This window comes from Lepisosteus platostomus, chromosome 6, assembly GCF_059453375.1.
Source record: "Lepisosteus platostomus isolate fLepPlt1 chromosome 6, fLepPlt1.hap1, whole genome shotgun sequence".
Classification (NCBI taxonomy): Eukaryota; Metazoa; Chordata; class Actinopteri; order Semionotiformes; family Lepisosteidae; genus Lepisosteus; species Lepisosteus platostomus.
Genome location: NC_142616.1, coordinates 10,280,785 through 10,301,626, shown reverse-complemented (window position 1 = coordinate 10,301,626; position 20,842 = coordinate 10,280,785). Strand labels below are relative to the sequence as shown.

Sequence of the window (20,842 nt, the reverse complement as noted above, 5' to 3'; positions counted from 1 at the left end):
GAGCAACAACATCCCCCCATTTGAAAAAAGTCCGATTTTGATACACTAAATACACCCCACACACTGCATGCTTTTTTACTCTGACCTAACCATGCGATAACGTTCAGCAAAAGAATTGCAACACTTTGCACCAATTCCTGCATACTCAACACTTTTAGCAGAAGTGTGAGATTCGGATATGTGCTGACAAAGCAAAAGAGGGGGGGCAGCACACCAAGGGGGGCAATTTCCTGTTGTCAGGCATCTGTATGAGGTCCTCTGGACTGGACACTGCACTGGACTGACCACCTCCTCCCTGCAGCAGAGACTGACTGTGTTCCTGTGGTCAGTAGGCATCTGTATGAGATCCTCTGGACTGGACACAGGGCTGGACCGACTGTCTCCTCCCTACAGCAGGGACTGACCAGCAGGCACAGGAAGTGGAGGGGTGTCCCTGTGGTCAGCAGAGGTCTTCTCCTGAGTCAGGAAGTGAAAAGAGTCTGTGCATGGTCATCTGGAGTGGAGCGCTAGAATGCCCACCTCCTCGCCATCAGTAGGACTGTGTTTGGGATCCTGGACTGTGAATCTGTGGAACCACAGGAAATGGGATGCAGGATGCTGCCCCTACTGCACAAATTTTCACTGGTGGGAAATTGTGCTGTCGGCAGTCTACTTCCTGGATCCGGGTAAGGCTGGAGGAATTCGGATGCCGATCCCTAGCAAGGAGAAGCTGTGCGAAACAGGAAGAGGACACGGATGGACACAGGAGCTGCTCCTAGCTTGTTCGTCACACACACTGACAAACTCATCAGTAGCTACTCCAGCCTGGGCATGGGATGTGTTGGGAGAGCCAGGCTGTCCGAGGTACTAAAGCCCTCAAAGTGCATTTCCAGTGCTACTGCACAGATCTCCCCCCTCTGGTGCTCTGCGGCTCTGCGTGATGCAGTCACTAGAGAGTCATTAGAGGGTCGTTGGGGTTAGAAATTTCTATCGATGGTGCTGCTAGCTGAAATACCAATCCAACAAAAACTGTGGCTACATAATACGACTAATCACTGGTACTACTGAAGGTACTCATGCTCCTGTACAACTCCTGTTGCAGCTGTTCCAAGTAAAGCCACTAGGTGGCAGCCGTGAGCTTTCCTAGGCTTTGTGCTCTCATAGGTGGAAGAGGAAGACGGATTAATAATAATAACAATAATAATAATTGAATTTTCGAAGAGGTAACTGCTATGAGCCCAGGTCCCAGTGTCCCAGAGGATGGTGGATCAGCAAATAAATTCAGTCCCAGGACAAGGAGTTTGAATGCTTGAAGTTTTATTGAGCTGTTGATGGAGTTACAGTACAACTGATCTCTCACAGCCAGAATAACAAAGCCAAAACACACACCTCAGAGAGACGAGTTGCCCGGCAATAAACACACGCAACAGGACAGGAGACACAGTGAGAGAGAGAGGAGATCACAGAGAATCCCTCAGTAATAAACACAGAACAGAGGAAATGATGTTGCAGGTGATATTAACTGATTGATCAAGCAGATCAGGGTGAAGCAGTGCCAGTTAGCCAGGAGGGGGCGCTGTCCCCAGGTCTCAGTAGAAGGCTCAGAGTTGAATGTGCTCCGTTATCCAGGCCTTGTAGCTGGAGACGCGGGTGTAGACCCCGGGGGAGAAGGGCTGAGCACAACCCTTACCAAAGCTGACAACCCCAGCCTGGACCCAGCGGCTCCCCCTCTTACACACCAGAGGACCCCCAGAGTCTCCCTGGAGAGACACGGAGAGAGACAGCCTGTCAGGGCAAATGGCTGCTTCTCTCACACCTTCATGTCCTGGCAGATCTGAACAAGCCACCACAACAGCCTGGTCTGCCTTAGTGAGCCCCGCATCGTATCTGAGGGTCTGCTTTCAGGATTTCACATGGGATTTAATTAATTGGGGCAAAAATTAAAAGGTATTAAAATGAGATAATCAATCAGGAGTGCGGATCCCTTTTAATATGGATTCAGGAAGACAATAACTGGGTCAGTTCAGTCCCTGAGAGCCCCAGTCCTTCAGTGCTCTAGTGTCTTCAGTCAGGGGTTAAAGTTTAAGCTGGAGTTATGAAGACAGTAACTGTCTCAGTTCAGTCCCTGAGAGCCCAAGTCCTTCAGTGCTCTAGTGTCTTCAGTCAGGGGTTAAAGATCAGTTTTAATCTGGACTCATGAAGACAGTAACTGACTCAGTTCAGTCCCTGAGAGCCCCAGTCCTTCAGCTGCTTAGTCAGGGGCACAGAACCCTGTTGATCTGGACTCATGGAGGCAGTAATTGGGTCAATATAGTCTCTCAGTGTCCCGTTATGTCTTACCTGGCAGGTATCCTTCCTCCCGTCCTTGAACCCAGCACACATCATGCCTGGCTGGATGGTGTATTTGCTGTTGTACATCTCTTGGCAGTGCTGGTTGTCTATAATGGGGAGTCGGACTTCTTGTAGAGTGTGAGGCCATTGGAGAGGCTCTAGAAAGGGACAGAGGTTCAATTCAATTCAAGCATCATTGTCCACTTGGGGAGAAGATATGAAGAAGAAGCTATGATACATTTAGTTCAGGCAGAGGGCTGCGTCAGCATGCGTAGGCTGCAAAGGAACAAGTAAAGGTTTATCCCCTGCTGAAAAAAGAAAAGAAACACAATGTTTCGGCTGTGAAGCCCACACGCTAAGACGTTTGCAGTTATGACACATTGTTTGCAGTGGGGATGAAAGATTTCCTGTGTCTATTAGTATGACACCTGTAGGCACAGAGGCGTCTCCAAGATGGGAGGAGTGTGAACTGGCAGCGGAGGGGGTGAGAGACACAATCCATCACACACCTTGCTAACCTTGACTCCCTCTGCTTATAGTCGATATTTAAGGTGATTTGTTTGCCCCCAATCAATTTGCTGTTTATTTTGACTAATTTACTCAGCCTATTACAATCAATGGTACTTATCTTACCAACCCAGAAAAGTGAGACAGTATGTTAAACACTTTCAGTGAATACTTTCAGGAGAAAGGCCTTAGGATGGTTCTATCTACCTTGAACTAGCTTAGTTTCCTTCGAAAAAAGAGTCTCTGTTGTTTTTATAAATGATGTCTCAGAATTTGTCCCAACTCAGAGTTTTGGCTATGACCAGTCCAAGTACATGTAATCATTGACAATTCCTACAGTTTGACCATTAATTACACTAGGTTGGAGGGATGTTGCGTTTTTTTCCTAAAATCCTTGAACAACTCTGTTGTTTTTAAAACATTTAACTGCACAGAGCACTCATCCCACCGTTTAGTAACCTCATTTACAATCGGTCCATGATGGTTTTCTCTGTCCCTTAACAGGCTGACCAGGGCTGTGTCAAAGGCAAGCGCAATGAGATGTCTGTTTGTGTGTTTGTTTTGACAACTGTCAGTGTGCAAAATGGACAGTGAGGGGGACAAAACACAGCCCGGATAACCACTTCCCCAGTTGGACCTGTTGAGTCCTGTTTGATAAAAGGTTAAGGACCCATCTTATCACGTTACTGTTTAGCCTGAAGTCGTCTGAGAGTACCTGTGCAAGCAACCATGGTTGTATCGCATTAAAAGCAGAGGAAAAGCCAACAAATAATGTCCCTACAACTGACCCTGTGTCACGGCCTCCACTAATCAGACACCTGATTTGTTTTGGGTGTGTGTGTGTGTGTGTGGGGGGGGGGGGGTGTTAACCAGTGGCTATTGGATAAGAATTTCTAAAACCTGCAGGACTCCCATCATTAAGAACTGCCACAGCCCCCCGTGACCCCTGCACTACATAGACAGAAATAGGGGTCTTGTACTTTCACAAAAAATCACAAAACCTTGACAGAGATCTGGTAGAGGAAGTTCAACTACTCGGCAAATGTGAAATTGCCCTCTGTGATTTCTCAGTATTAGGTCTCTTTTAGAATCTTGCTACTGTCACGGCGTCGGCTTCTTCCCACAGATCCCGACGCACATCCTAATTATCCAACCACGTCCCTCGTCCTGCACCACACCTCCCGACCCCCCACTACTTAAGAGCTCCTCACCTGCACCTCCTCGCTCAGTATTCAGTTCGTACGTATAGAGCTCCCCTTCGTTATAACCTCTTCTTCTGAGGAAACCATCGTCTTGAGAAAACCCGGCTTCCAGACCTACGCATCCTCCTGACTACGACTTCTGCCTAAGCAGACCCGGCTTCCGTTCTCCACTAAATTTCCCTGTCTATCATCGTTAGCTCAGCCCCGCATAGGGTCCAATCCCCTTGCTTAACCCTCCGGCACCCACCTTACACCTGGCCTGATCAGGATACCGGTAGGCCAGATTTAACAATGTGCATCGTCTACTCCCCTCATTCCTCTGAACGCAAACTGCAGGGGGTGAGTAAGGCCAATAAAGTTCCTTGTGATTTATTGTTTAAAGAGTCCCTCCAGGCTTTGCACTGGGAGAGATGTAAGAGAAACGGGCCTGTAGCTATCAATCTATGGAACAGGGATGATGATAGATTTTTTCCACAGAGAAGGGGTGATTTGTAGATTTAAGGGCAAAACAGAGCGGATGATCACACACTTTCAATGGCAAGATAAACATCTTTAAAAACCGAAGCCGTATGCCTGAGAGGATCTGCATGAGTCAGCTTGTGCCTTTGGGATAGTCCCCGATTATGGGTGAACCAATCAAAATGAGACGCAGACGCCTGTCTCCCGCGGTACCTTGGGTCCCAATGTTCCCCCAGCCTGTAGCCCAGCACTCTGACGTCTCATTGAAGCTGTCACTGCTGTCGGCCAGGGTGACGGGACTGATGAACTTGCTGGTTGACACCGGACTGTCCAGCTCCACCAGGGCGATGTCTGACCCCTGGTTGGTGTTGGTGTACCCCTCATGTAAAATCACCCTCCTGATGGAGCGGGTCTGTTGGTGCTCATTGCAAACGTCCAGCATGTGTCCTCCCAGGACCACCAGTGAATTGCATGTCTCAAGGAAGGGTCTGAAAGACAATGCGCTCAATGTCAATGCCTGCAAATCACACTGAATGGGTCAGCTTTAGCCATCTCTGTGTTGCAGGAAAGGGTCTGAGTGTTGATCCTAAGTAGACAGCGATTGACAAAAAAAGCCTTTGGTGAAGAAGTATGTGTGCTGTGGTTTGCGTGAATGGAGGTAAGATACAGAGATCAGGACTCCAGGTCATACGCCTGCTGTGGTTTGGGTTAATACAGATCAGAGATCAGAAGGTGAGGTGGGACAACGGCCATGGGCTGTGTTAATAGTGCGCAGGAACCCAGGACACATACTTTCAAACATGTACCAATACTCACTTCTTCAAGCAGTGTGCTGCAGTAAGAACCCAGCGATCGTTAAGCAAGGAACCACCACACTGAAATGTTCTGCTAAATGTCTTCACTTGAACAAAAGCCATCCAAGGCCACTTTCCCAAATAAGCATCCTGGCCTCCCACTATAGACATCCTGGACTGAGGAGCAAAGTCACTGATCACTGGAGAGAAATTAAATTTGATCAGTACACACTGACTGACTGGACACTCCAGTACATTAACACTGCACTGAGAGAGAGGGGTTCATACAGACACACTGACTGACTGGACACTCCAGTACATTAACACTGCACTGAGAGAGAGGGGTTCATACAGACACACTGACTGACTGGACACTCCAGTACATTAACACTGCACTGAGAGAGAGGGGTTAATACAGACACACTGACTGACTTGACACTCCAGTACATTAACACCACACTGAGAAAGAGGGGTTCATACAGACACACTGACTGACTGGACACTCCAGTACATTAACACTGCACTCAGAGAGGGGGGTTAATAGAGACACACTGACTGACTGGACACTCCAGTACATTAACACTGCACTGAGAACGAGGGGTTAATAGAGACACACTGACTGACTGGACACTCCAGTACATGAACACTTGACAGGTCATATCAGTTACTGAGTGGATGTGATGTCTGTTGTCTGGGGTTCTGTCCAGTATACCCACAGAGGGACTAGAGACCCTGGAGTTATAGCCATCGTCTCAGCTGGCACCCTTCAAAACAAGCTTAACAAATTGATGAATTAATTCTCTTCTTACCTTCTGTCGTGCTCAGGATCAGAATCCAAAACAGCAACGGGAGGAATAGCATCTTCATCTTTCAAACGTCTTACTGGAGAAAGAGGACTGAACCCCCTCAACTACTGCTGGACACTGAGGACTGACCCTCCCCAACTACTGCTGGACACACAGTACTGACCCTCCTCAACTACTCAATGAACACAGAGGACTAATCTACTGCTGCTACCCCACCAAATCTCCAGTGAGACTGTCTGACTGCAAGAGTCTTTCCATTTTATAGGGTCTTCATTGTGGGTGACAGAGTGTGACCCAGTTTCTGAGGAAGTTGAAGATTAAAAGATTTTCAGAGAAAGGAGACTGTCACACCATTTTCTAAACAGCAGTAAAACATTTCATATTTCTGATGGTATCTACCCCCCCCCCCCCCCCCCCAGGCACCCAAAAAACCCATAATGTCTATATTAACCACCTACTAATAAAAACTCAAAACACCAACCGCATGTGATGTTGTCTGTGTCAGCAGATCACACACTGTCATGATGATGATAATGAGAAGGAGTAGGATGAGTAGGTTCTGATGACGGTGGTGATGATAATGGTGATGATGACTGTGAGGATGCAGAGGAGAACATAATGGTAATGAAAGGTGATGCTGATGCTGATTGTGCTGATGACTTTAATTGTGATTCTAACGATCAGAATAGTGATGCTGGCGATTTTGGTAATGATGATGATGAAAAAGACAGAGACCTCCAAGCCTCCAATCCTACATTGAATCAGATCCTCATCGGGCGGAGCAGTGGCACTTTGGCTAAGGATCTGCTCCTGTGTTGGAAGGTTGCTGGTTTGAATCCCGTGGCCGGTAGGGGGATCCTTCTCTGTTGGACCCCTGAGCAAAGCCCTTAACCCCAGCTGCTCCAGGGGTGCCATATAAATGTCTGACCCTGCGCTCTGACCCCCAGCTTCTCTCCCTGTCTGTGTGTCTCATGGAGAGCAAGCTGGGGTCTGTGAAAAGACAAATTCCTAATGCATGCAATTGTATGTGGCCAATCAAGTCATCTTATCTGTATTAGGATTTCATTCACTACATTTAGGTTTCATTCCAAAACCTGCAACCCAAATGTATTGCAGCACATTTATCACATTTATACAACAACCAGTGGAGCCTTTAAAGAAATGAAATCTTGAAGCTCACTGAAAGATCTGAGAGATCTTGCTGAAAAATGTGACACTAGGTTACAATATCTTCTAAGTTGGATCAGGGGTGGGGTGTGTTGTAAAGTGCTCTGCAAAGACACAATCTCAAAGGATTTCCATCTACAAACATATTCCTTAAGACCGTACCAAGCACTGTTAGATGTGAGACTGTCCTAACTCAGGGTTACTGCAGGACTATACTGCAGTATAGGATGCTTTCTAGAAGGCAGTGGTCTCCAGTCATCTTAAACACAAGATCGCAAGTCAATGCTTGATTGCAGTTTTATTGAGCTGAACCCGGTGCAACTGATGTCTCCCAGCAGGCAGAACAAAATCAAGGAGCAGAGTCACACCAGAGAGAGAGTAAGGAGATAACAGAGTTACCAAGTAATAAACACACGCAACAGTTAACAGGTGGCAGAGAGGAGGATCAAGGGAGACAGCACAGCAGTTGGTAAAAACTGCTGATCTGAGGGACTTTAAAAATGTAAGAGTATGACTGTGCCAGAAAGTCAGGAGGGGAAGCTATCTGCAGGCCTCAGAGTCGAATGTGATACTGTATCCAGTCCCTGAATCTGGACTGCTAGAGTCTCCCTGGAGAGTGAGAGCAGTCAGTGACACAGATGCCCATTTCTCTCTGGATTAACAGATGATAACTGGGCCTGGGGTCCAGGTTCCTATTAATCTGGACTGAAGAAGACAGTACAAATACTCCCCCACTCCTTCAGCCCCCTCCTGTCAGTATGTGCCTCCTGTTCTCAGTTTTAATTTGGGCAGATATTCTCGCTGCTGAGAGAGACATCGACAGTTACCAGCTAAACCAACGGTTCTATCCCCCTGACCCTATATAAACTCTATATTTTCTCTCTATACTGCCTGATCTATACGCTCCTTCTCCAGGATCACAAAGAACTCACGTCGCTCCATAGCAGGAAATCAAACAGCAAAACTCCGAGTTCTTGTAGGGTACAGTGAAACGGACACCTGCTGAAGTGAGCAACGCTCCCCCCCACCCCAGCCTGTAGCCCAGCTCTCCGACAGCTGGGTGCAGTGGTCAGAGTGGGATGTACTCGGTGTGTGTGACCGGGCGGTCCAGGGAGGTGCCAGACCCATTCGTCTGTGCTGTGTGTCCTTTGGGGATGGCCCTCTGCGTGCAGCTCCCCTCTCGGTGGTCTTTACCAGCAGCACCAGAGATTTACACAATCTGAGGAGCCAGGCAGTGCAGGGCAGGTGCTCCGTGCAAGAGCACAAACCCGCTCACCTCTACGCCCTGGTGCCGAGGCACGGTACCGTCTCGGGCAGCCCCAGCGCCCTGAGCTCCAGTGCTTAGTGCCTGACTTGACAGTCTCACCAGCCGTTTCTCATGAGAAAAAACAGCTGCTCAGGATGTGGAGAAGGCGCTAATTCAGCAGCAACCAAGCGATATGATTAAGAGATACAAGGGGCTGCTATAAACAGGAAACTGTGGCCTTTTGATTTAGAGATAAATTTATCTATAAAAACCATATATATGACCACCGAGACCCTTGCAGGGTGTCTGGGGGCGGTTCTGCTTTCCTCCTGCCAGCCCAGACCACAGCACTCTGGTGCCTGTGGATCTGGTACCTCCTGGTGCTGGTACCACCAGACACCACCTCTGTCCGCCCCTCCTTAACCTCCCATCCAACCCCCAGCCTCAGGATTACTGGTTTCTGAAATCTCCAGAGGGACCCCTCTCACATGCAAATAAACAGCTAGCACACCCTTGTGGAAGAGTATTTTCTTAATAAAATGGACTGTTTAAGAAACAAAAGAGTGGAAAATGTGGGGGGAAAACGTTCCTTATTGATACTGAAGAAAGATATGAGATGTGAAAACGGGGTTTACTGACTTCTTACTGCACAAAGACTTCTTGTGACACAAGACGTTCCAAGTGCTTAAGCACTTTTGAGTTATGGCAGGGATGGGAGTCAACCGATAAGAGAATCCAAGTGCAAGACAGAGACCCCCGAACTACGGAAAGATGAAACCGGCCATTCAAAGCGCTCGAGGTCTGGGGAACGCCCAGACACAGGTGACCTCCCCCCGTTACCGCGGTAACAATTTGCGCCAGAAGACAGCTGACGTTTGCTCTATAAACTGGAAGTTTTGGACCTCTGTTCCGAACAATACTTTGATCGGATTGTTCCTTGCATGCAAGAAACTCAGTTGTTTCAACTTCATCTCGGGACCCAGAACTTATTTGTCTGTTATAACAATACCGAAGGATGGTTTTTATATAGCTGGAGAGTACAAATCCACTGGAGACCTTTTTGTCTAGCAGAAGTATATTGTATATTGTACATTGTATATTGTACATCGAATATTGTATATTGTATATTGTATATTGTATATTGTATATTGCATATTGTATATTCGGCCAAAGGGAAGCACCCTCCCTGCAATTAGGAGGATGGTTCTAACACAAAAAGCTACAGCTGACCTTTGATGCACTTACTTGATAAGGAAAACAAAGAGCTTGAGTTTCAGAAAGGAAAACTTCAATCGTATTTAATGTCTCTCGGTGAAGCAAACTTCTACCTCAATCATAAGACGTCTGTGTAACCGAGTGACTCAATGTCAGTGTTTTCGAAAAGCAGGCAGCTGCCATTCGGCCTCCTACACAAAAAGAATTCTTTGGGATTCTAAAAACACACCTTCTGTACACCTTGTGTCTGCAGGCCCCTGGTCTCATCAGCAGCAGACACATGTAACGTTGCAGCGGGCACCTCGCTGAATGTGGTGTACATAGAGTGAATTTCACCCTTCGTAGCTTTGATGTAACACCATGATCATCTCAAAGGCATTGTGACCCTAACACTTGTCATCCTACGCCTGACGCGTTTTCTGTGTAAAGTAGGAGGGATTGCACAAGTCCGCTGCACAAATCCTCCTTTATCATCACAGGTGTCCTTCAGCACCAGGGGTCCCCAATTATGCCTCTGGGAACCCCCAAACATGCTAGAGTTCTTAATGCATTAGTGCTCAGTTAAATAATTGAACCCTTAATAGACCTACTATAATACTCTTAATGACAGACTCCTTTTCTTCTAAATTCTCTCTATTCATTGTAGGTTTCATTTCACACCTCTCTTCATCTATCCTGACTTCACACCTCCTGATTGGCCTCTCTTTCTGTCCCCTGCTCCCGCCTCTTGCTCCTCCTCTCTCCCAGCTTTTGTTCTCCTGCTACATGACCTTTGCCCACTGCCCTGTCTTCCTCACACCTGAAGAAGGCTCCACGGCCAAAACATTGTGTTTTCCCTCTTCTTTTTTTCAGCAGGAATAAACCTATTACTTGTAACTATAACACTGTATAATACTGTAGGTCTGATTTGTTTAACGGTGTTCACTTCCTAAACACTTTCTTAAAAGCTGAATACTCCTACTGCCTTTCGTAAGGGTCTTAAAATGTACGGCAGCGAAAAAACAAAAATTGTAAGGCTTTGGTCCAGGTGACCCGCTGGTGCAGCCAAGGCCTTGCTTAAGACAAGGGCTCAGCTGTATTAAAAACCAGCAGGGGTGATCCCCAGGAAGGACAGCGCCAGGATTGGGGAACCCCTCGACCAGAGGGAAACATCCAACCCAGGCGTCCTGAAGAACCCCAGTTCAACTTGGGGGTTTGGCTCCTGTGACCCCAAGAACTATAGACAACAGTCTAACACAGCTCTGCATCAGTGTCTCGTCCCACCTGGAGATAAGGAAAAAAGACCAAGCCTCAGAATAAGCAAAACTGCCTCATCCAGGCTGGATGATGCAGCCGGCAACCGGATCTTCTCTTTTCATTCCTTCCTTCACCAGTGAGTGGGGGACATCTGATAAAAAAAAAGAAAGCCCCAGGGGAAGAGAAGAGCAATGCTCCATCTAGTGGCCAACAGTAAAACAGATTGGAGGCCCACAGGAGGAGGGATGTCTGTAACGCTCTTCCCACCTGGATTTCAACCACCTGAAAGAAACGCTACCCGGCCAACTTGTTGGTTCAGTTAAGGGTGTTTAAGTCAAAATTGTGTGTGTGTGTGTTGGGGAGGGGGTGTCCCCTGGACCAGTATTGGAAACCCCTGCACAAGACAATTCTCCGGAGACGCACAACACCAAGTGAAGCCTCCGAACGAAACGCCTCACCTGGATTTTTATTTCTCCCGACACCTTCGTGGGTACCCCCAGCCAGTGGGGTCCTTCTGTTAGGAAGAGAAGAAGATCGCCTCCTGGGAGAGAAGCAGGGCTCCATCTAGTGGCTGGTGGAAGCAGAACAGGTCCAAGACATTAAAGGACGGGTGGCCTTAATAATGGAAGTGATTTTATTATTATTATTATTCCTTAAACTTATATAGCACTTTTCTGGATACTCCACTCAATGCACTTTACAGGTAGTGGGACTCCCCTCCACCACCACCAGTAGAACAGAGTGATGAAGCCAGTTCAGAGAGGGGGGTTATTAGGGGGCCATGATGGGTAAAGACCAGGGGGAAAGTCAGCCAGGACACTGGGGTACCACCCCTACTCTTTTTGAGAAACGCCCTGGGATTTTTAATGACCACAGCGAGTCAAGACCTCGATTTTACGTCTCATCCAAAGGACAAGCTTTTCTTGGGTCTCTCCTGGGTTTTGTTTTCACCTGGGGAATGGAATCCCGGGAACTAGGAAGGTTAGGAAGCTGGAAGACAACTCTGGAAGGAAAGAAAAAGAAAGGAGAGTAGAGCAGTGAAAGGGGTAGACAAGCAGAGAGCCACCCGGATCTGTAACTGTGCTCATCTCCAAGGTCTTCCATCCGAGTAAGGAGTAAGGACTGCTAGGCTGCTGAGGAAGGAGTGCTGATGCAGTTCGTGGACCCCGTGCAGAGTCCAGGACGCAGGTCAGAAGAGATGTAAACTGGGAAAGTCATCTGTGCTACCAAAGCCAAACCGCTAGATGGGAAACGAAGTCAAAGACAGGTTCCGAATTCAAGACCACTAGTAATATTAGAGAGAGCGAGGCAAGGCGTGCCTAAGGAGCTACCAGTACCGAGCAATGAGATGAGAGTGGGAGAGGGTTTAAATCTGTCTGGATATGGGGAGTGGGGTAACCAGTGAGCTGTTGTGACTGGTTAATGGGTCTGATCGGCGGCGTCTGCGTTGATCGCCTGCAGCTGGGGCTTGACTGGGGCGAGACCGTTTGCGCGGAGGATTCCGCTTAGCAGCGGGTCTGACAGGAGGCAAGAGCTGGAACCGCAGGGAGACACAGCCAGGTCACAGCCGCGCAGAGACTGTCACGGGCGTCCAAAGGGACTAACCGTGGGGAACAGGAGAGCAGAAAAAGACCCATATGCGTAGCGGCGAGACGGGAAAAAGGCCCGGGCTCATTAGTGCAAAGAGTTCAGGAATGCCATATAGAAACCTATGCCCTCAGGGAGCGGACGTGGGGCGCCCCGGTGCTAGCCGGGTCTCAGGACATCCGAATGCTGAGCGAGGACAGAGTGCAAAACCCGGAAATATATAGCCCAAGGGAAAGAAAGGGACCGGAAGGACAATGGAGGGGAAACTAGGGACAGGACAGAGAAGGAGCGCCCTCTGGCTGCAGAGGGCGTGACAGAGACGGTCAGGAGCGCTGGGATCGCAGGGAGACACGGCATGGTCATAGCCAGGCGGAGACGGACCAGAGCGCTGGAACCGCAGGGAGACTCCACTTTGAGTGGAGTGTCCAGAAAAGTGCTATATAAGTGTAACCAATTATTATTATTAGTGCTGTCATCGGAACCTTTGCCTGAACTGAAGATGCAGCTGCCTCTAGCTCTAGATGTAGTGCATCTAAAGTGACTTCTAACCTGGCTTTCTTTGTTATCACAGCTATCTCTTTCTGAGCAGAGAATGCCTGGATTCCAGTTGCAGGCTCTGGCTGCTGCTGCGCTAACTGATCTAGATGACGAGCTGGAGCCTACGGAGATAATTTAGGGATGCTCACCAGTCTTGTGCCTATCCTCCCTGACAGAATAACACTGGAAAGCTGCAGTCTACAAGACTCTCCTGCTGTAGAAACTTGCTCTTCCAGCTGGGTTTGTGCTTTTTCCACTGAACAGTCCCACCCCTCCCTTGTGTGTTTCTAACACAATTCGACCGACCCCCAGGCACCATTCAAAAATGACACTTTAGTCAGAATTCCAAGCTCCTCTCTTTATTTCAGCAAACACCAAGCATGTAAACGTAGCATTAGGAGAGAAACAAAAAAGATACAGAATAAAACTCGATTGCTCGATTGATATAGATTGCATCTGGTATGCTTTACGAGTCGAGATGTATCTTCTGACATCTTTTGCTAACAAAAGATATCTGCGGCACCATTCCTATGAATGTCAAGAGTGGTATAGCTGTTCACATTTACTACATACACCAAAAACAGAAAGTTTGGAACAGAACTGTTGAACACTACGAGATAAAATCATGAATGCATCTTTACAGGCAATGCTCCTGAGGGCATAAACAAGGAGGAAGGCAGCTAGCCACTTGCTGTGCACTCAACCACAACAAACCTTTGAGGAGTTCCTGTCCGTCAAGTTGTAGTGGTAGTAGATGTTGTAGTAGTAGTAGTATGGGTTGTTGTAGTAGTAGATTTTGTAGCAGTAGTAGGTATTGTTGTAGTGGTAGTAGGTGTTGTAGTAGTAGTAAGTGTTGTTGTAGTAGTAGGTGTAGTATTAGAGGGAGCTGTGTTCAGTAGTTCAACAGAAGTAGAGGCAGAAGTGGTCACTGGTGTAGTAGTAAAGAAATCAGCGTTCAGTAGTTCTGTAGTTGTAGAGAAATCAGTGGTCACTGGTGTAGTAATAGAGTAATCAGTGGTCACTGGTGTAGTAGTAAAGAAATCAGCGTTCAGTAGTTCTGTAGTTGTAGAGAAATCAGTGGCCACGGGTGTAGTAGTAAAGAAATCAGTGTTCAGTAGTTCTGTAGTTCTAGAGAAATCAGTGGCCACTGGTGTAGTAATAGAGAAATCAGTGGTCACTGGTATAGTAGTAAAGAAATCATCATTCAGTAGTTCTGTACTTGTAGAGAAATCAGTGGTCACAGGTGTAGTAGTAAAGAAATCAGTGTTCAGTAGTTCTGTAGTTCTAGAGAAATCAGTGGCCACTGGTGTAGTAATAGAGAAATCAGTGGTCACTGGTATAGTAGTAAAGAAATCAGTGTTCAGTAGTTCTGTAGTTGTAGAGAAATCAGTGGTCACTGGTGTAGTAGTAAAGAAATCAGTGTTCAGTAGTTCTGTAGTTGTAGAGAAATCAGTGGTCACTGGTGTAGTAGTAAAGAAATCAGTGTTCAGTAGTTCTGTAGTTGTAGAGAAATCAGTGGTCACTGGTGTAGTAGTAAAGAAATCAGTGTTCAGTAGTTCTGTAGTTGTAGAGAAATCAGTGGTCACTGGTGTAGTAGTAAAGAAATCAGCATTCAGTAGTTCTGTAGTTATAGAGAAATCAGTGGTCACTGGTGTAGTAGTAGAGTAATCAGTGGTCACTGGTGTAGTAGTAAAGAAATCAGCATTCAGTAGTTCTGTAGTTATAGAGAAATCATTTGCCACTGGTGTAGTAGTAGAGTAATCAGTGGTCACTGGTATAGTAGTAAAGAAATCATCGTTCAGTAGTTCTGTACTTGTAGAGAAATCAGTGGTCACAGGTGTAGTAGTAAAGAAATCAGCGCTCAGTAGTTCTGTAGTTGTAGAGAAATCAGTGGCCACTGGTGTAGTAATAGAGAAATCAGTGGTCACTGGTGTAGTAGTAAAGAAATCAGTGTTCAGTAGTTCTGTAGTTGTAGAGAAATCAGTGGTCACTGGTGTAGTAGTAAAGAAATCAGTGTTCAGTAGTTCTGTAGTTGTAGAGAAATCAGTGGTCACTGGTGTAGTAGTAAAGAAATCAGTGTTCAGTAGTTCTGTAGTTGTAGAGAAATCAGTGGTCACTGGTGTAGTAGTAAAGAAATCAGTGTTCAGTAGTTCTGTAGTTGTAGAGAAATCAGTGGTCACTGGTGTAGTAGTAAAGAAATCAGTGTTCAGTAGTTCTGTAGTTGTAGAGAAATCAGTGGTCACTGGTGTAGTAGTAAAGAAATCAGTGTTCAGTAGTTCTGTAGTTGTAGAGAAATCAGTGGTCACTGGTGTAGTAGTAAAGAAATCAGTGTTCAGTGGTTCTGTAGTTGTAGAGAAATCTGTAGGAGTAGAGGGAGCTATGGTCACTGGTGCTGTTGTATTAGCCGATACTACAATTGGAACGTTCGTAGTATGACTATTACTAAAGACCACGAAGTCTGTAGTCTCCAACCCAACTTGTTTTTTAATCCAGGACTTGTAACTTGACACTCCTGCATGGACCTCAAAGTATCTGGGACAATAGTTTCTAAAATTTACAACTCCAGCCTGAATCCAGGTAGACTCCTGTTTACACACCAGTGGACTCCCTAAAACCCCAGGGAAAGGGTAATATAGGCCCTACAATAACAAAGAAAAAGGGATTAATATAGACAGACTGGACACTCCAGTACATTAACACTGCACTGGGAGAGAGGGGTTAATACAGACACACTGACTGACTGGACACTCCAGTACATTAACACTGCACTGAGAGAGAGGGGTTAATACAGACAGACTGACTGACTAGACACTACAGTACATGAACACTGCACTGAGAGAGAGGGGTTCATACAGACACACTGACTGACTGGACACTCCAGGCCATTAACACTCAGACACACTCGTGACTATATGTAGCCCTTTGTTTCCGATTTCATAGATCATATAACAAAATCCAGGCTTTTTTTCTTTCTAAATTTTGCTTGTGTAACTTATTGTTAAATACAGAAGAGAAAGAATTATTTCACTTACCTGGACCTGAATTACTTTGTCCTGAATGACACCAGCACAGATCATTTTTTGTGTAACATACGCAAACCCATAAAGTTTATAGATCCGTCTGACACAGTCTGTGCTCTCGATGACGGGCAGCTGGGCCTGTTGCAGGGTCTTGTTCCCTGACAAGGCTGTCCCTGAAAGACAAGACCAGAAGGGGGGTCAGTGTCCTGTGGTGTCTCACTCAGTCCTGGATTCGGACACTCAGCCGTTCACGTGTGCGTGACGCAGGGACATGTGGAGCACAGTTACAGCCGTGGAGTGAGCATGGGCTGACAGGAAGTGACCAGGTGACAGATGACACGTGTGACCTGTGATCTTTGACCCCTCCCCCCCCATCCACTGGCAGAGATCGATGCCCCCAGGAGGTAGTGACAGAGAGAGGGGGCCACTGTAGGGGAATGAGCTGAGGTTTGACTGAAACAGAGAGAGAGAGAATGAGATGTTATAGGAATGCCAGCAGCCATATCACCCTGCAGCTCACAGCTGGCAGCCCCACTGCAGCTCAGCAGGTAATCTAATGTAATGTAATGTTTATAATGTTTTTTGTGAGCCCAATCAGTACCTGGATGGGAGACCTCCTGGGAAAAACTCAGGTTGCTGCTGGAAGAGGTGTTAGTGGGGCCAGCAGGGGGCGCTCACCCTGCGGTCCATGTGGGTCCTAATGCCCCAGTATAGCGATGGGGACACTAGACTGTAAACAGGCACCGTCCTTCGGATGAGATGTAAAACCGAGGTCCTGACTCTCTGTGGTCATTTAAAAAAGCAGGGTGTTTCTCGAAAAGATGAATTGACTTTATCACTCTGCTCTCCTCTCCACTGAGAGCTGGTGTGTGATGAGAGCACTGGTGCACTATGGTCGCATCATCCAGGTGGGGGCTGCACACTGGTGGTGGTGGAGGGGAGTCCCCATTACCTCTAAAGTGCTTTGAGTGGAGTGTCCAGAAAAGCGCTATATAAGTGTAAGCAATTATTATTGTTATTATTATTATTAATGCTTCAATATGTGGACTGACAGGAGTGCTAGAGCCCCTTACTTCTGCCAGTCATGTTGCCCCACCCAGTGACCCAGCAGCTGGTGCCAGTTTGGAAAGAGCTTCTGGTGTCGGCCAGACAGATGGGCTGGATGTAGTCGTTGAAGGTGACAGGGCTGCTCAGCTTCACCAGGGCAATGTTATCATAATAAATATAAGAGCCGAAGGGGTAGAGAATGATCTTCCGGACCCCTCTGGACACTTCGTGGGGATTCGAGCCCAGCTGTGTCAGCCTGCCCAGGTACACTGTCCACTGACTGGCAGCGGTACTGCTCCTGGAGAGAGCGAGAGAGAGAGGTGGTCAAGTGTTGGGCCCTGTGTAAGCTCACTGCTGCTCCATTTCTCTTTCATCTGGGTTGTCACACCTGCTGCCACCTGAGTGTCCGAACCCAAAGCCAGCCATTCAGCTGCTGAGCTCCTTGAGTTTCAGAGTGGTCAATGACACAAGGATCAGTCATTAGATTTACAGGATGTTGAGACTGACTATAACTGAGCTCCCATTCAGCGAGCTCAACCAATGGAAAGGCGATAAAAATGCAGCACAGAACTAGAAATAGAACCACTGGCATTTCCTATTTCTCAGCGAACAGAAGATAGAGAAAATGTCTTACTTATAGAAGCAAATCGCTGCGGTCAGCACCCACTTGCTGTTGATCAGTGAACCTCCACACAGGTATTTTCCGTCCCAGTGCAGACTGGCCTGCCAGGGCCAGGAGCCCTCCTGGGCAGAGTTCCCCTGCAGGGTCCTGGGACTCAGGGGCACCTGGCCACAGGCTGGAGAGACACACCAGAGAGTGTGAGAGACAGGATGTACAGCAGCCATATCACCCTGCAGCTCACAGCTGGCAGCCCCACTCCAGCTCAGCAGGTGTGAGCCTGGTCAGTACCTGGATGGAAACCTCCTGGGATAAACTAAGGCTGCTGCTGGAAGAGGTGTTAGTGGGGCCAGCAGGAGGTGCTCACCCTGTGGTCTGTGTTATTATTATTATTATTATTATTATTATTATAATAACAGGTACCGAAGGTCACTCTATATCCGTATCCCAACCATCCCGAACACAGCGAAAATCGAAAACTGGAGTTTGCGCTTCACAGAAAAATGTACTCAAACAGATTCAGCTGCACACTCAACACAACAAGCCGATGTGGAAAAAAGAATGTCTAAAAACAGATGTAGGTTTTCTAGAAGGGTCCACTGTTCTTCAGTGGTCACAGTTTCTGACTCCCTGCAGCTTACAATTTAGCAATGGGTCACCAGCAGCTGAGCCACATGATTCTGGGTGACCCTCTGGGAGTATTGCCCAGGGAAACTGCAGTTAACACAGTATTTCACACATTACAGGTATGTATCTCTCCTATGAATTTACATCAGTAAAATAAGAGTCTTTAGTCACAGAAACCTGGACTGCAGCTTCAAACGCAACCGTCCAGTAAACGGTACCAAAGCATTCGGTCCAAGTCCAACAGACTACGGAACAGCTTCTACCTCCAGGCAATAAGACTGCTAAATAGCCAACCTGCAGCTCCTTCAGCAAATCACCTGTAATGGCTACATGGACACACAGTTTTCACTGTATTCAGCATAACTGCACTACTTGTATATATTGCACACACCATGGACACATAGCAGCTCTGCTCATTATTGAGTTTTATTCCGTTTCTATTACATCTATTGTTATGTAACTTTATTTTCATAACCTCAATTTTGTGATTTTTGTGTTTTTGTGATGTTTGTGATTTCTGTGATTCTTGTGATTTTTGTGAGCTCGCGGAAAAGACATTTCATTGCCAGCAACTACTGCTGCACGCTGTATTGTTGTGCATTTGATAAATAAACTTTGATTTGATTTGATTCGATTTTGATTTGTGTAAAGACCTGTTGTGGGAGAAAAGCCCTTAGATTTAGTATCACGCAGCTAAGACAGATTTTTTTTTTAATTCTGAAGCAAAAACCAGCAAAGATGCGTGACTAAAGTTTGTAACATTTTCATCCAGACTGTCCGATGAGCAATCCAAGAAGGTCATTTTATCTTTTTTTTACCGGACCAGTTTTGTTTATCAGATCAGTACTGCTAGACAAAGGTTAAATTCCGACCAATCTCCTATTGTGCTCCACTTTCAAACTCACTTTATCAGCCAGATACAATCTCTTGCATGAGGAATGTGTCTTTTCTCAGACCCCAGCTTTTTGTCCATGAGACACACAGACAGGGAGAGAGAAGCTGGGGGTCAGAGCACAGGGTCAGCCATTTATACAGCACCCCTGGAACAGCTGGGGTGAAGGGCCTCGCTTAGGGGCCCAGTGGAGTAGGATTCCTCATCCGGCTGCAGGATTCGAGCCGGCAACCTCCCAGCCACAGGCACAGGCACAGCTCCTGAGCCACAGAACCACAGAGCCACCACACCCCCCACCTGCCACTTGTGGATCTACTGTGCCCAATGACTAATAACTGTAGAGCATGTCAGAGCACTAAGAGCACTTACCTCTCGCCGTCACAATCAGAGCCGCCAACACACAGAGACTGACGCCTCTCGACATGACTACAGGTGTGTCAGTGTCCTCTCCTCTCCCCCCTCTGTCTGGCACTGTATCTGATATATGCACCTGTCAGAGACCCGCCTTTTCTCCCCTTTCTCCCAGCCTCCCTCCCACTCCACTGTTTTCATTCTCTCTTCTCTTTCTGTTCCTCTCTGTCCTCCTCCCTCCCTGCGGAGGCTCCACTGTGTCTGCTGATGCTGTAACAACAAAAACAAGCAGTAATAAACGCATGCAGCGGGACAGGAGACACAGGGAGAAAGAGGCGAGATAAGAGAAAATCAGTCAGTGATCAACACACACAACAGGACAGGAGACACACTGAAAGAGAGGAGGTAACAGAGAATCTCAATAATTAACACACACCACAGGACAGGAGACACAGTGAAAGAGAGGAGATCACAGAAAATCCCTCAGTAATAAAGACACAACAGGACAGGAGACACAGGGAGAAAGAGGAGAGATAAGAGGAAATGAGTCAGTAATAAACACACACCACAGGATAGGAGACACAAGGAGAAAGAGGAGAAAAAATAGAAAATCAGTTTGTAATAAACACACACAACAGGACAGGAGACACAGAGGGAGAGGAGATCACAGAGAATCTGTTGGTAATAAAAATGCACAACAGAATGGGAGACACAATGAGAGAGTACATTGTTATATAAACATGATACAGTAGGCTCTCGACATCGGCACAGTTAACATTCGAAACCGAGCACGAGGTTCTTAACCGTGAATTGCAATTCGGTGGCGCAACAGACTAGGAGGGTGAGATGACTCCAGCTAGTGAGTGAGACTCTCCCTGCCGCCTGCCCAAGTACCCACAACCCAGCACCGCCTGCTCAACACGATCCGGATTGTGTACTGTAACAAACACTCCAGGTTCTGTGTCTGCAGCGCGGGTGACGACAGGCAGGGGCAGCTCAAGCAGGGGAGCTGCGTCAGCAGGCTTGGGCTGCAAAGGAACGAGTACGAGTCTAGAACTGGCAGGGGCTTGTTCCAGATTACGGGGAACCGTGACACTGCTGGCATGGCCTCTGATCACTTAACACCATGGGGACCAGGATCAGCTCTGGCCTGAAGTCCTGCTGTGGCTCGAGTGCAATCGACCTGCCTTTTCCACAGCTCCAGCACTGGTCTGTGAGTG

General features: G+C 47.2%; 2 protein-coding genes across 3 annotated transcripts; both read right to left on the bottom strand.

The window, feature by feature from the left end:
* Positions 1–1,279: 1,279 nt before the first annotated feature.
* On the bottom strand, positions 1,280–6,330 carry LOC148660184 (tryptase beta-2-like). Its single transcript, XM_088634173.1, has 5 exons — positions 6,082–6,330; positions 5,295–5,472; positions 4,692–4,966; positions 2,320–2,468; positions 1,280–1,739 (listed from the first exon to the last, which is right to left on the bottom strand). The coding sequence occupies exons 1-5, from the start codon at positions 6,137–6,139 to the stop codon at positions 1,581–1,583; spliced, it is 819 nt and encodes a 272-aa protein (XP_088490299.1). The 5' UTR covers positions 6,140–6,330; the 3' UTR covers positions 1,280–1,580.
* Positions 6,331–13,409: 7,079 nt separating this feature from the next.
* LOC148660183 (testisin-like) lies at positions 13,410–19,801 on the bottom strand. 2 transcript variants are annotated; one of them, XM_088634171.1, is made up of 5 exons: positions 19,641–19,801; positions 17,768–17,930; positions 17,160–17,431; positions 16,099–16,259; positions 13,410–15,705 (listed from the first exon to the last, which is right to left on the bottom strand). In XM_088634171.1, the coding sequence occupies exons 1-5, from the start codon at positions 19,693–19,695 to the stop codon at positions 13,801–13,803; spliced, it is 2,556 nt and encodes an 851-aa protein (XP_088490297.1). In that variant the 5' UTR covers positions 19,696–19,801; the 3' UTR covers positions 13,410–13,800. The 2 variants fall into 2 exon arrangements, with proteins under 2 accessions (XP_088490297.1, XP_088490298.1); XM_088634172.1 differs by lacking the exons at positions 13,410–15,705; positions 16,099–16,259 and having other exon boundaries at positions 17,131–17,431.
* Between the last annotated feature and the right edge of the window lie 1,041 nt (positions 19,802–20,842).